Source organism: Colobus angolensis, unplaced genomic scaffold (assembly GCF_000951035.1).
Source record: "Colobus angolensis palliatus isolate OR3802 unplaced genomic scaffold, Cang.pa_1.0 Scaffold437, whole genome shotgun sequence".
In the NCBI taxonomy this organism is placed as follows: Eukaryota; Metazoa; Chordata; class Mammalia; order Primates; family Cercopithecidae; genus Colobus; species Colobus angolensis.
The window spans coordinates 622,269-634,564 of record NW_012117788.1 but is presented as its reverse complement, the minus strand read 5'-3'; the positions used below and the strand labels follow the sequence as shown (position 1 = coordinate 634,564).

Genomic DNA, 12,296 nt, shown 5'->3' with positions numbered 1-12,296 from the left:
ACAGAACCGGAGCCCCTCCCCTCTCCCGCTACAGAACCGGAGCCCCTCCCCTCTCCCGCTACAGAACCGGAGCCCCGCCTCTCTCCCTCCACAGAACCGGAGAGCCCCGCCTTTCTCCCTCCACAGACCTGGAGCCTTTCCCTTCCCCTCTCCACAGAACCGGAGCCCCTCCCCTCCCCTCTCCACAGAACCGGAGAGCCTCCCCTCTCCCGCCACAGAACCGGAGCCCCTCCCCTCCCCTCTCCACAGAAGCGGAGAGCCCCTCCCCTCTCCCGCCACAGAGCCGGAACCCCTCCCATCTCCCGCCACAGAACCGAAGAGCCCCTCCCCTCTCCCTCCAAAGAGCTGGAGCCCCTCCCCTCTCCCTCCACAGAACCAGAGAGCCCCTCCCTTCTCTCGCCACAGAACCGGAGCCCCTCCTCAGGTCTCCCTCCACAGAACTGGAGCCCCTCCCCTCCCCTCTCCCGCCACAGAACCGGAGAGCCCCTCCTTTCTCCCTCCACAGAACTGGAATCCCTCCCTTCCCCTCTCCACAGAACTGGAGCCCCGCCCCTCTCCCGCCACAGAACCAAAGAGCTCCTCCCCTCTCCCTGGGCCCCCGTCTCTTCTGGAAAATGGGCGCTGTGGTTGGGGAGGCCTGGAGGCCTCTGGTTTCTCCCGCTGAGCGCCACGCCCGCGCGCAGGTGCTGTCGGTGCCCCACCGCCGCCTGGTGTGCTGCAGCCGGCTCTTTGAGGTGACGGATGTGAACAAGCTGCAGAAGCAGGCGGCGCATCAGAGGGAGGTGTTCCTCTTCAACGACCTGCTGGTGGTGAGTGGCCCCCGCTCCGGGATTGGGCTGGGCTGGGGCTGCCCGCTGCCCTGAGCAGCCTGGGCAGGGTCCCTGAAGTGGGCAGGAAAGGACGCCCAGAGGTTTCAGAGCGGAATGCCTGTTCCGTGGGACGGGTCTGCCTTCGTGGTGCTTTCACACCATGGGCGTGAGGGGGCTCAGGGAGACATGCTAATTCCTACTTAGTAAGTCGTGACACCGAGACATCAGATGATCTGCTTGTGGTTGCACAAACTGTTAACAAACTAGATCCCAGACCACTGGCCTCTCCACGTTACAGGAAGCCCAGGGCAGGGAGCGCACAGGGCTGTGCCTCACACCCCAGGGCCTGGGAGGAACAGGGCCTCGGTGGAGCATGCTCTGTCCCTGGGCCTAGGCTAGGCTGGTTTATCTGTGTGTGTGTGCGTGCGCGTGCGTGCGTGCACATGCATGCAGACATGCGTACATCTGTACCGACAGATACTCCTTCCTTGCTCTTTGAAAATAAGTATCCATTCAACAAATATTTATTCAGTGTTGACCCTGTGCCAGGCATTATTGTAGGTCTGGAAAACTGGTGAGCAGAACTGGAACAGGGCTTGTCTCTCCCTTGCATCGGCCCTCTCTATCCATGAGCCACATTGGCACTGCCTCTAAAATGATCACAAGCCTGAACGACCTCTCACCATCTCCACTACTACGGTCTTAGCGCGCGCCTGGTACATTCAGTGAACCACATCAGCCTCCACAGGGCTCTCCCCACCTCTAGGCTTCACCCCCCTGAGAGCAGCAGCGTGATCTCTCTGGAGTGCACATTAGGCCACGTGTCCCCTTCCCCTAACCTGCCTCCCTGCCCTCTCCTCAGCCCTGTGAGCCGCCTTCCTTCTGTTGGCCAGGCCTTTGTACTTGCTGCTCCTTCTTGCAAAGCTCCTCCAGATCTCGCACTCTCCTCTTGCCTTCCTGGTCTCCTTCTTTTCATTCAAGTCTCAAATCACTTTTGATTCCTTACCCTATTTCATTTTCTTCAAAACACTTAGCACCTTGGTTTTGTTTTTTTTTGATGAGTTACGCTTTATTGTTTGATCACCTGATGGACACTGTGACACTCCACATTCCATAAGCACCTTGAGGGCAAGGGCTTTGTTCTGAGTTCTCCTTATCTCCAGGGCTCAGCTCACAGAAGGTTCTGAATAGAAATTTGTTTATTAAGAAATCAGATGACTTTACTAACATGAGCTTTCATTTTAGTAGGGGAGGGAGATAGAAAATAATTAAGAAACAGACAAACAAGATAATATCAGAATGGGGGAAGGCACTATGAAGGCTGCAACCAGGTGATAGTACAGAGAGTGACTGGGGTTAAGGGCCAGGTTTGGGTTTGCTGTGGTTTTTTAGAGGGGGTGGTCCAGGAAGGCATCTCTAAGGAGGTGGCATTTGAGACTTAAGTAATGAGAGTAATGCAGCCGTGCAAAAAGCTGCCGGGAGAGCTGTGGAATGGGAACAGCGTATGCGAGGGGCCCACAATGGAACCGAGCTTGCCCTTCTCAAGCTACAGAAGGGAGGACACCGTGGCTTGGGCAGAAGTCCAGAGTAAGGCAAGGATCACATCAGGTGGGTTTTATAGGCCAGCTCAGGCTCCGTGGCGTGGCTTCTAAGTGCAGAGGGAATAACGACTATAGGGTTTTGTGCAGTGAAGACGCACATTTTGGTATAGTGTGCGTACATATATGTATATATCTGTATCTGTATGTGCACATTCATCACTGCTTGTGTTTACTTCTGTGATCATGCATCCCCCTGGGTGTTTGTGCATCCATGTTTCCATGACTGTCTGCTCATCAGCACATGTCTATCTCCCTCTCCTGAACAGATTCTCAAACTTTGCCCGAAGAAGAAGAGCTCCTCCACGTACACCTTCTGCAAGTCAGTTGGCCTGCTGGGCATGCAGTTCCACCTCTTTGAGAACGAGTGTAAGTCTTTGACAGCCAATGTAAGTCTTTGAGAAGGAATGGATGAATGAAATGGCTGGGGCGAGTTGAGGGAGAAGTGCTGGACAGCAGAGTGGATGGAGGCATGAGTGCCCCAAAGACCCCATGCCCTCCTCATGTCTGGCTGGCTCCAGCCCTCGGCTGCTGCTGCTCACAGCCCACTGGGGGCCTGGGGTCTGCTTTCCAGATTACTCTCATGGCATCACACTGGTGACACCGCTCTCGGGCTCTGAGAGGAAGCAGGTGCTGCATTTCTGTGCCCTGGGCTCGGACGAGATGCAAAAGTTCGTGGAGGACCTGAAGGAGTCCATTGCTGAGGTGACAGAGCTGGAGCAGATTCGGATAGAGTGTAAGGACGCAGGCTTCCCGAGGCAGCTGGTGGGGGTTCCCATTCAGCAAGGGACAGGGGTAGCTTGAGACAGACATGCCTGACTCCAGGGAGCAGTGCACCCCTGCCGTGGCCCCACTTCGGACCCTCCCCATCTCTAGGCCTCTCCACACCATACTCCCACAGCCCGCGTGGGAGCACCAGTTTCCATGTTTCTTCACAGTTAAAGTGAGGTTTGCTAGAGTGCACACACATGTGTACACAGATCAGCAGGCATGTGGGGCTGCACGTGGGCCTCTTGGAACAGAGATCTCTGCTGTGTTTTACTGGGATGACCAAGCGAGCTGGCCAGGCAGGCCCATGGGGCTCTGGTGCTTTTCTTCCCACCAAACCGTCTGCTGTTACCTCCCCCGCTGTGGCCCAAGTCTGTACATTGCATCTGGTTGGCCTCATTTCTTCACTCTCTTTTAATCTTGAATCATCCCTCCACTTTATTTTCTTTAAAACGTTGTCCTTTTGAAGAGCCTAGGCTGCTTTCTTACTATCCCTCATCTTACAGTAGTCTGTGTTCCTCTAAGGAATGCTTGGATTCTAGATTATTCCATTCAGGCATTTTAGAGAATATGTGGGTCTCTTTGTATGTCCAGGTGGTTTACTGTCCGCTTTGGGGTTAAGGGAGGAGCAGCAAGGGCCTGCAACCTGTACCCACGTACAAGCTTGTACTGATTAAGCATCACAGAGGCTCCAGATAGCCTTTAAGGGAGGACTAAATAAGAACAGATTCAGAAACTAAAACAGAAAATGAAAATAGGCTTCAGGCCTGCCTATATGGCCACTTAGTTAAAAAGTGTTTCTAAATTAATATCTGCCCGTTAGGCGCTAGGAAAGGCAGGGGGAGATTTTGAGCAGGGGATCAATGTGACAGGCTGGTGCTTTTGGATCGTCATTTTTGAGGTTCCTACTACACGATAAGCAGTTTATTTCTATTTTGTGGATTCTCATAGTGACGCTGCAAGGTAGGTGCATTGACCCCACTCTCCAGCTGAGGCTCAGAGGAGTTCAGCCGTGTGTCCAGGTCGTGCACGTTAGAAGTGGAGGAGCTGTCATTTTCATTTACGTTTGATTCTATACTTCCACCCAGGAGTGAGAGAAGAGGTTCTGTTTATTTTTTCTAAGGAAACAATCTAAATCAGGGTAAAATGAGATCCATCAGACTGGGCTCTAGAACTCAGGTAACTGCTTGGTGGGGAGGGGTGCATATAAACTCCCTTCCTTCAATCTGTTGGCTTATTTGAGTTCAGCACCGAAATGAACAGATTCTTTTCAAGGGCTGCACTGGATCGCCAGAGAGGCCACCTCTGCTGTTGTTCTGGAGCATTTTCAAGAAAGCACCTTGAAATGGCTTCACCTCTCTCATTGTCTGACTGTCCCAGATGGCTCCGCACTGCCCTGGGGGGCCGTAGCACACCAAGTGGCACCAGCATTGCTGGGAGAGGCACCTTCCCCCATCAGCGCAGAAGCAGCATTTACCCCGCTTCCCAGAGTCACAGAGGAGCAGACAGTGTCAGAATCTGTCGTGTCAGGAGGTGAATATTCTCTCCTGCTGCCTCAAGGGTAAAAGAGCAGGAAGAAAGGCTCATGCTGGCTCTTAGTCTTCACTGGAGAGAAAGGGAAGGAACAGCTGAGGGAAGAGGAAGGGCAGGCCAGGGAGACAGGGAGGAAAGGAAGCCAGGAAAAATAAAATAAAAGAAAATGGGCTGGACTCAGTGGCTCACACCTGTAATCCTAGCACTCTGGGAAGCTCAGGAGGGAGGATTGCTTGAGCCCAGAAGCTCAAGAACAGCCTGGGCAACAGAGCAAGTCCTCGTCTCTACAAAAAAGAAAAGAAAACGGAAAACAGTATCAGCTACCATTTATTGAGGACTTATTATATGTCAGGCACTGGACTAATTCTCACGACAGCTTTCGATAGTGGGCATTATTTTCCTCATTTTACAATAAGGAAACAGGCTAAAAGCACTTAGGGAAGTTGTCCAAGTTCGCAGTCAGTGACAAAACAAGGTTTGCATCCAATGGCCCAGGACTCCTCACTTGTAATTATGATGCTAATTTCTCCAAAGCCAAGAGAGCCCCTCTGGGGGAGAGAAACAACGCTCAGTTCAGTAAAAATATTTAGCATTGATCGATGGTGTGATTTAGGCAATCAGGACAAATTGTTCTGGTTTGGGGGCCTACAGTTCAGTGTCCCTGGTTTCTAGACAACCAGAGAGACTGAAAATGGAGCCCAGGAGAGTAGCTTTAATAAAAGGAACTTGAGTTATGTCTCCTGGAAAAGAGAAGCAGGAGGAGTGATTTAATAATCATGTCAAATCTCCAAGGATGGCAGCCGGCAGTTCTGTAGCTCCATTGAGAGAAGAGCAAGAAAGAACAGGTTTCCAATCCAGTGGGAGGAATTAAAGTTGAGTACCTAGACAGATGTCCTGGCCCCGCAGGCTTGCAACTTCCACACCCTTGGTATGGACTTTCCTCCTTGGGAGAGCTTTGAACACCTTGTGGAGGCTCAGCCCGCCAGGCAGGCTCCATCCTCCCAGGTGCTGGGTGGAGAGGTGAGGTGTCACCCCTGTCAGCAAGCTCTGCTGTGCCAAGTGCTTCTCACACAATGTAACAAAACTGATACAGGTTGGAGCAAAAGTAATTGCGGTTTTTGCCGTTACTTTCACACGCACCTTAATACTTATGGAGTAAGGGTCACTAGCCAGGCCTTGTCCTCAGTGCTTTATGTGTATTTCCCCACGCAGTCCTCTTAATGACACCTTGAAGCGGGCACAGCTGTCCTCTCAAGTGAGGCATGGAGAGGTTGGGTAACTTGCCTAAAGCCATACAGCCAGGGAGTGTCAGAACCAGGATTCAAACCCAGGCAGTTCACCTCCCTCATATCAGCCTCTTCTGTGCCTCTCTGATGTTCAAGCAGATATGATCATCCCCATGTACAGATGAGAAGACCGTGATTCCGAGGGGGTATTTTACTTGTTATTCAGTGGTGGGGCCAGACCCGAGGTCCGTGTTTCACAGCATGTGCTGGGACCTCTCGGCTTCTTCCTCCCCTTCCTGCCTGCCCCTCATTTCCTCCCTTCCTTCTGTGTGGTTGAGGTTATGATTTCTCTTGCTCACGGGCCTCTCCATTCCTTAGGGGAGCTGGAGAAGCAGCAGGGAACAAAGACACTCTCCTTCAAGCCCAGCGGAGCCCAGGGGGACCCACCGTCAAAGCAAGGATCGCCAACAGGTGAGCCTCGGCTCTGCCCAGGGTGCCAGCCCCCACGGAGGCCACTCAGGGACCCTGGGTGTGGGTTCTGGGCAATCTGCAGGGAGAGTTGCCCATTCCCATGGCATGTTTCTTTCTGCTGAGGAGTGCCAGGCTTGCTTTCTTTAATCTCATGGGCTTAAGTGGTGGGAGTAAGGAGGAAGGCAAGAGAGAAATGTGTCTGTCCATTTTGCAAACTGCACCAGAGTTCTGGAGTCTGTGAGATGTCCCTGTCTGCCCTGGAGGAGTCCTGGCATCCCGGCCCCAGCAGGGAGGCCTTCCCTCCTGCAGCCAGGCTGTCCTGACGAGGGGAGGTCAAGAGAAACCCCATGAGGAACACTCTCCAACCAGGCAGTGTAAGAGGGCAGGGTGACCAGAAGGATCTAGATCTTGCTCATCTCTGTACAGTCCCTTCACTAATGAGGCAAAAGCACTCCCTGATCCCTGGCTCAGGTCAGCCCACCCCAAATCCAGAGAGACCCTCAAACTCCACTTCTCTAATGGTTTCTCCAATTGAATTGCTCACTCCAGCCAAGTCAAGTTGGCTCCAGAGGTGGCACCTCCTTCGGCCAGGTTCCCTAGACCTGCGTCCTCCGTCCCCAAGGCCCCTACCTTCCACCTCCTACCCCAACCTTACCCCCACCTGCAGGGGATCAGGAAAAGTTTCCACCACCTCCCTTCCACCAGCCCCAAATAAAGAGAACGAGGAGAGATGCATGAGAATTATCTCATTCCAGTGAAATCCCAGCAAGCCATCCGCAGCTGTCCACCAATTAGTTAACTCAGTCACTTACTCTCACACTCAACAAACACTTCTCCAATGGCTGCTGCCCTGTGCAGAGCACTGGAAAGCCAGGATCATAGCGAGACGCCAGCTTGAGCTGAGAAACTCCAGTGGGCTCCATGCGGTCCATGACCCGCCACAGTTGGCCCTGACTCCTGACTTGAAACAGGCAGCAGCACGGGGACTGGTTACGGCAGTGAGGACATGAGATTCGCTTTCCAAGCAGGACATGGGGCTCTTTTCGCTGTGTAGAGATTCTCACTGTGATGGAATCTTCCCTGTGTGGGTTTGACCTGCCATGGTGCGTCCATACTTCTCCACGCTGCCTGATTTCAGCTGGCCTCTTCATTTCTATAAGGTCATAGGGCCCGGGTCGCTGCTTGTTGTCTCAGCTGTGAAACCCCAGAGCTAGCCCTCAGCTGCGTATTATTCCCTGCCATTTCCTCCTGCCTCTCTTTTGGAAGCTGCCCGCCCTGGTTAGGCCCAGATGCCTGTCCCCAGGGACGTGTCCCTTAGTCCCTTCCACAGCTGGGTCTGTCTCATTCCCAGACAATGGTGCAGCTCTCTCTACTGCTGCAGGAAGCAGAGGACTGAGCACAGCAGGGGAAACTGGCACCCCCAGGGGTTGGGAAATGAGAGGGGCTCCTCTGGGGGGAGGGGTGGAAGCCGGGAGTGACTCAGCCAGAAAGAGCCAATGAGCTATCCATGGAGGTCCGCAGGGTCCCTGCTGCTGTGCCAGGCCAGCCAGAAGGCCCTCAGAGTAATTACGGAGCCATTATCAGCTGTTACTGTGCCAGGCACTGCAGTGAGTGCTGTGCAGGCCTCAGCCCATTCGGTCCTCCCCCCTCAGCCAGTCTGCAGGGCTGGGAGCAAAGAAGTGTGGCTCACACTCCAGGAGCCTGTGATCCATGGAGGCTGATGAACGTGGCGCCCACAACCCAGGCCTCCTGCAAGCCAGCTTTCGCAGTTCGTCCTGGGAAGGCTTTGAATAGGGGTAAATCAGATTCCACAATGCCAACTTGAGAAAGAGCGCCAGAGATCTTCTAGTCTGTGGCAGCCCAGAGAGATGCAGCATCTCGCCCAGGTCACATAGCTCCTAAGTGGCAGAGTGGGACTCCCAGCCTCCGCCCCAGTGAGGGGCAGCGCGACCCCGAGTCTTAGCTGCAGAGATGCTTGAGGGGCGCAGGGGAGGGGCAGGTAGCTCATTCTCAGCCAGTAGAGAACGAGCCCTGTGCTCTTTGCATTCAAAGCCAAAAGGGAGGCCGCGCTCAGGGAGAAGCCGGCGGAGAGCACGGTGGAGGTAAGTGGAGCCCTGGTTGCCCAGGTGAGTGACTCCCTGCCCCCTTGTCCTTCTTCTCACCGTCTCTGTTGTTTCTCTTCTCAGGTATTAATCAATGCCTCCCCAGCCCGACTCACCATTTTACCAATTTCAAGAGATACAATTAAAAGTTACTGCTAGCATGGGTAATGCCACTGTTCCAGCGCCTAATTAAGCCGCGAGCTCTTTCTCCTCTTTCCCCAGCCTGCTGCCCTCCGAGGCCAAGCTCCCAGACTAACACGCTGGAGACGGAGCTCACGACACGCTAGGGCCATCCTTCCTGTGTGCCCCCAAATCCACCTCCCCAGGAAGTGCTCACTGCTCCCCCAGTACTTGCTGTATCAGAGAACCTCACATCCCCTTCCCCAAGTCCTCCCACCCTCCATAGCGGGGAGCCTGGGCTCCGCCGGAGAGTCACCCCTTCGGCCAGGCCCCAAACGATCACTTCTGGGCAGACCCTGTTCCCTTGGACACCTGGGGCCGGAGAATTGAGACTTGGGGGCCGGAGGGAGGGGGAACTCCTCCCTGGAACAGCTGGTCCATCTGGAAAGCTGGCCAGGGCATAGGGATGTGTGCAAAAGAAAATGAGACAGAGCAGGGTGGGGCTGTCTTGGGGGCTTTCCTGGGGTAAGAGCAATAAGCCTGAAGACCGTCTGTGGTGGAGGGGAGGCTGCCCATCTCCATGTCACATAGCGAGGGACTGCAGAAGACCCAGCAGCAGCTGGTCCCTGCCAAACTCCCACGGTGCCACCTATGGGAGGAGCGTGCAGGTGCCCCTACAAGCCTCGTGAGCCCCAGCCCTCTCCCACTGGGTCCTCTTGCACCCCAGTGAGTCCCAGCTCCACTCCTTTCCTGCCAGACCTGCCGGAGCCACCAGCTGCTCATACAGACACCTCCCTTCCCAGCCCCTACTTCGAGCCAGAGGGAGCCCCATTAGGTATCTTATTAAAGTGCCCTACCCACCAGTCTGACTAAGCCCTGGGAAGAAGCAGGGCACCCCAGGGAGGTCAGTGTCTCCTCTCTCCCACGGCCCCCCACCCCCCACACACCCGTGTCTGGAGGAGGCACCTTTACAAGGAGGAGCTTCCTGCCCCAGCAGCTGACAAGCCCCCAGGGTGGGTATTCTATTCCCCGCCCCCTCCACTCCCCATCCTCCGCAGCTGCCGGTTCTTGAGCCTTGCAGAGAAGCACACCTGTGCCCAGCCCTCTGTTGTGTTCTGCCAGCCCTGCCCTGCCCTAGCCTGAGCTACCCAGGGAGGACAACCAACCCCATGCTCTCCTCCCTCCTGCCCTGCCTAATGGCATATGGCTATCTGCAAGGCTGCCACCCTCAGCTAGCTCCAGGGCCCCGCCAGCCTCTGCTCTCCTGCGCAGAGGGCAGCCTCGCCTCCCATGGCCTCAGCTGGACCCCAAGCTCTCTCTCCTCTGCCCTCTCTCTGCCGTTGCTGGCCAAGTCCCTCTGGCAGGTGCTTCTCCATCTTCTCCGAGCTGTTCTGACCTGCTGCCCATGTTCCATCCTCTGTCTCCCCCTTCCCCTCATTCTTTCTTTCATGAGCAGGGAGGTGAGAAGGGGGTCAGAGGAGAGGACATTTTGCTGTCACTTCCTGCTTTACACTTACTGACCACTAAAGAGAAAGTGTCCAGACTGAGGTGGGGCCGGGGTTGCAGTGGAGGGACCAGAGCAGGGGAGGTAAACGGGAGGCGCAGGCTGTGGCCCACAGCGGGCGCTGCATGGGGAGCCTCAGGGAGAAGAAGGACTGCTCAGGGGATGTGGACTGGGACAGCCAGACATTCGCCTGGGGAGGGCTGCTGCCAAGTCCAGGTGGAGGGAGGCAGATGAGCACAAGCCTGTCCTGGCCGTCTCAGGCCCCGTGTCTCCTGGGGAGGAATTCAGAATACAAGCAGGAGGGGAGAGGAGCGGGTGCCCTCCAGTGGCTTCTGCCTGAGTGAGGACCCTGGAGGGATCCCCAGAGGCAGGTGGGCCCCAGCCGTGCTCTCAGCCTGCCGTGTCTTGGAAGGACAGTGAGGGGCTCCGGGAACCTCGGTTTGTTTAGGGGGAGGACCTCAGGCCTGGAAAATGTGCTGAGGTTGGAGGCTGAGAAGGAAAAATAACGGCTGCGACATGCCGACTGTGGCAGTAGGGCTTGTGAATATTGAGGGGGCAGACAAAGGCCCGGGGAGCCTCAGGGGGGAAGTTGCCCCCTGGGAGTACACAGGTCCGGGAACGGGTGTCCCTGAACTGCACCTGCAGCCAAGAAACAGGATGAGGACATGCTGGCTTAGGGTTCCGGGGTAGTTTGGGGCTGGGCCGGCTGGGTCTAGGCCTGGGATGAGGTACCTCCCCTGCAGCTCCCGTTTGCCCCTCGGTGCTCTGAGCACCGGCCCCAGGTGGTGCTGCCCGAGGACAGACGGCAGCCCAGTAGGAAGAGCCTCAGAGAGGAGGAGGGGCTCAGCCTCCCCCAGAGGACCCAGGTGTTTAGGGGGATGGTGTGGCGTCATAACCATGGGCAGGGGAGCTTGAGGGTGGAACGGTGTGAGGAGTTAAATCCTTCTCCTTCCAGAATCCTCTAGCCTCCCTTCCACCCATCTCCTCCACCTCCCGCCGCTAGCAAGGGGAGGCCAGGCCAGTTCATAGGGACCTCCATGTCTGAGGGAGGAGGCTCCTGCCCCGCCCTGGGGATCGAGGTTGGAGCCCTCTCTGGGGACCCGCTCCTGCAGCCAGGCAGGTTCACCAGGACCCAGCTTGGGCCAGAATGACAGCTGAGGAGCTGACTCGGCCCCGGCTGTTTGGGCTGCTCTCGAATGCAGGGTCATGGCCTTGGGAGTCGGGGAGGACAGGTAGGTCCAGGTCACCCTCTGGCATTGTGGGGTTGAAGCCTCTATGATGTCAAGGGTACCAGTGATTCTTCCCCTACAACAAGGCTGGAGGGAACAGAGAGACATGAAAGGCTCAGAAATGCTTGGCTCTGTCCCTGGGTCTGCCCTCCTTTGCCTCAACACACTCCTGGGAGGTGGGGAGGGGCAAAGACTGTGGCCCCTGCTTTCAAGCTCAGAGTGTGCTGGAAAAGGAGGTGAGGAGTTTTCCCGTGGCCTGGGGACAGCTCCGTGAACTCAGGCGGCAGAGGAACGCAGAGCCCTCCTACAGATGGAGAGACTGAGGCCGCAGAGCGACGCCGCTCACAGTCCGCCGCAGGACATGGCAGCCTCTCGACTCCTCTCTCCCTCCTGGGCAAAAGCCAGGGTCAGAACCCAGTCTTCTTGCGGGTAGAGAGATGGAGAGAGGGTCAGAGTGAGGGCTGAGAGTGGGAGGGAGGCCGGGGGAGGCTCAGGGCAGCCTGTCCTCGCAGCTGGGAATTAGTCTTGTAACATTTCATGCTTCTCTGGCTGTTTCTAAACTAGGTGTCAATTCACAACAGGCTTCAAACGTCCCAGCACAACTCCGGGCTGGGGGCCGAGAGGGGAGCGCCGGTGCCGCCGCCAGACCTGCCGCCTAGCCCTCTGAGACAGCAGCCCCCGCCGCTGCCACCGCCGCCACCCACACCCCCGGGCACCCTGGTGCAGTGCCAGCAAATTGTCAAGGTCATTGTCCTGGACAAGCCCTGCCTGGCCCGCATGGAGCCCCTGCTGAGCCAGGCTCTCTCCTGCTACACCTCGTCCTCCTCTGACTCCTGCGGCTCCACACCCCTGGGCGGCCCCGGCTCTCCGGTCAAGGTCATCCACCAGCCTCCGCTGCCCCCGCCCCCACCCCCCTACAACAAGAAAGAAAAGGAC

General features: G+C 56.1%; 1 protein-coding gene across 1 annotated transcript in view; it reads left to right on the top strand.

The window, feature by feature from the left end:
- Nucleotides 1–8,675, top strand: part of IQSEC3 (IQ motif and Sec7 domain 3) — a 100,719-nt gene extending 92,044 nt beyond the window's left edge. Inside the window, exons 9-14 of the mRNA XM_011957132.1 lie at nucleotides 684–809; nucleotides 2,677–2,776; nucleotides 2,982–3,143; nucleotides 6,313–6,405; nucleotides 8,458–8,507; nucleotides 8,592–8,675. Coding sequence (XP_011812522.1) covers nucleotides 684–809; nucleotides 2,677–2,776; nucleotides 2,982–3,143; nucleotides 6,313–6,405; nucleotides 8,458–8,507; nucleotides 8,592–8,666 — 606 coding nt within the window. The 3' untranslated portion in view covers nucleotides 8,667–8,675. The remainder of the gene's footprint in view (nucleotides 1–683; nucleotides 810–2,676; nucleotides 2,777–2,981; nucleotides 3,144–6,312; nucleotides 6,406–8,457; nucleotides 8,508–8,591) is intronic.
- The last annotated feature ends 3,621 nt before the right edge of the window (nucleotides 8,676–12,296 follow it).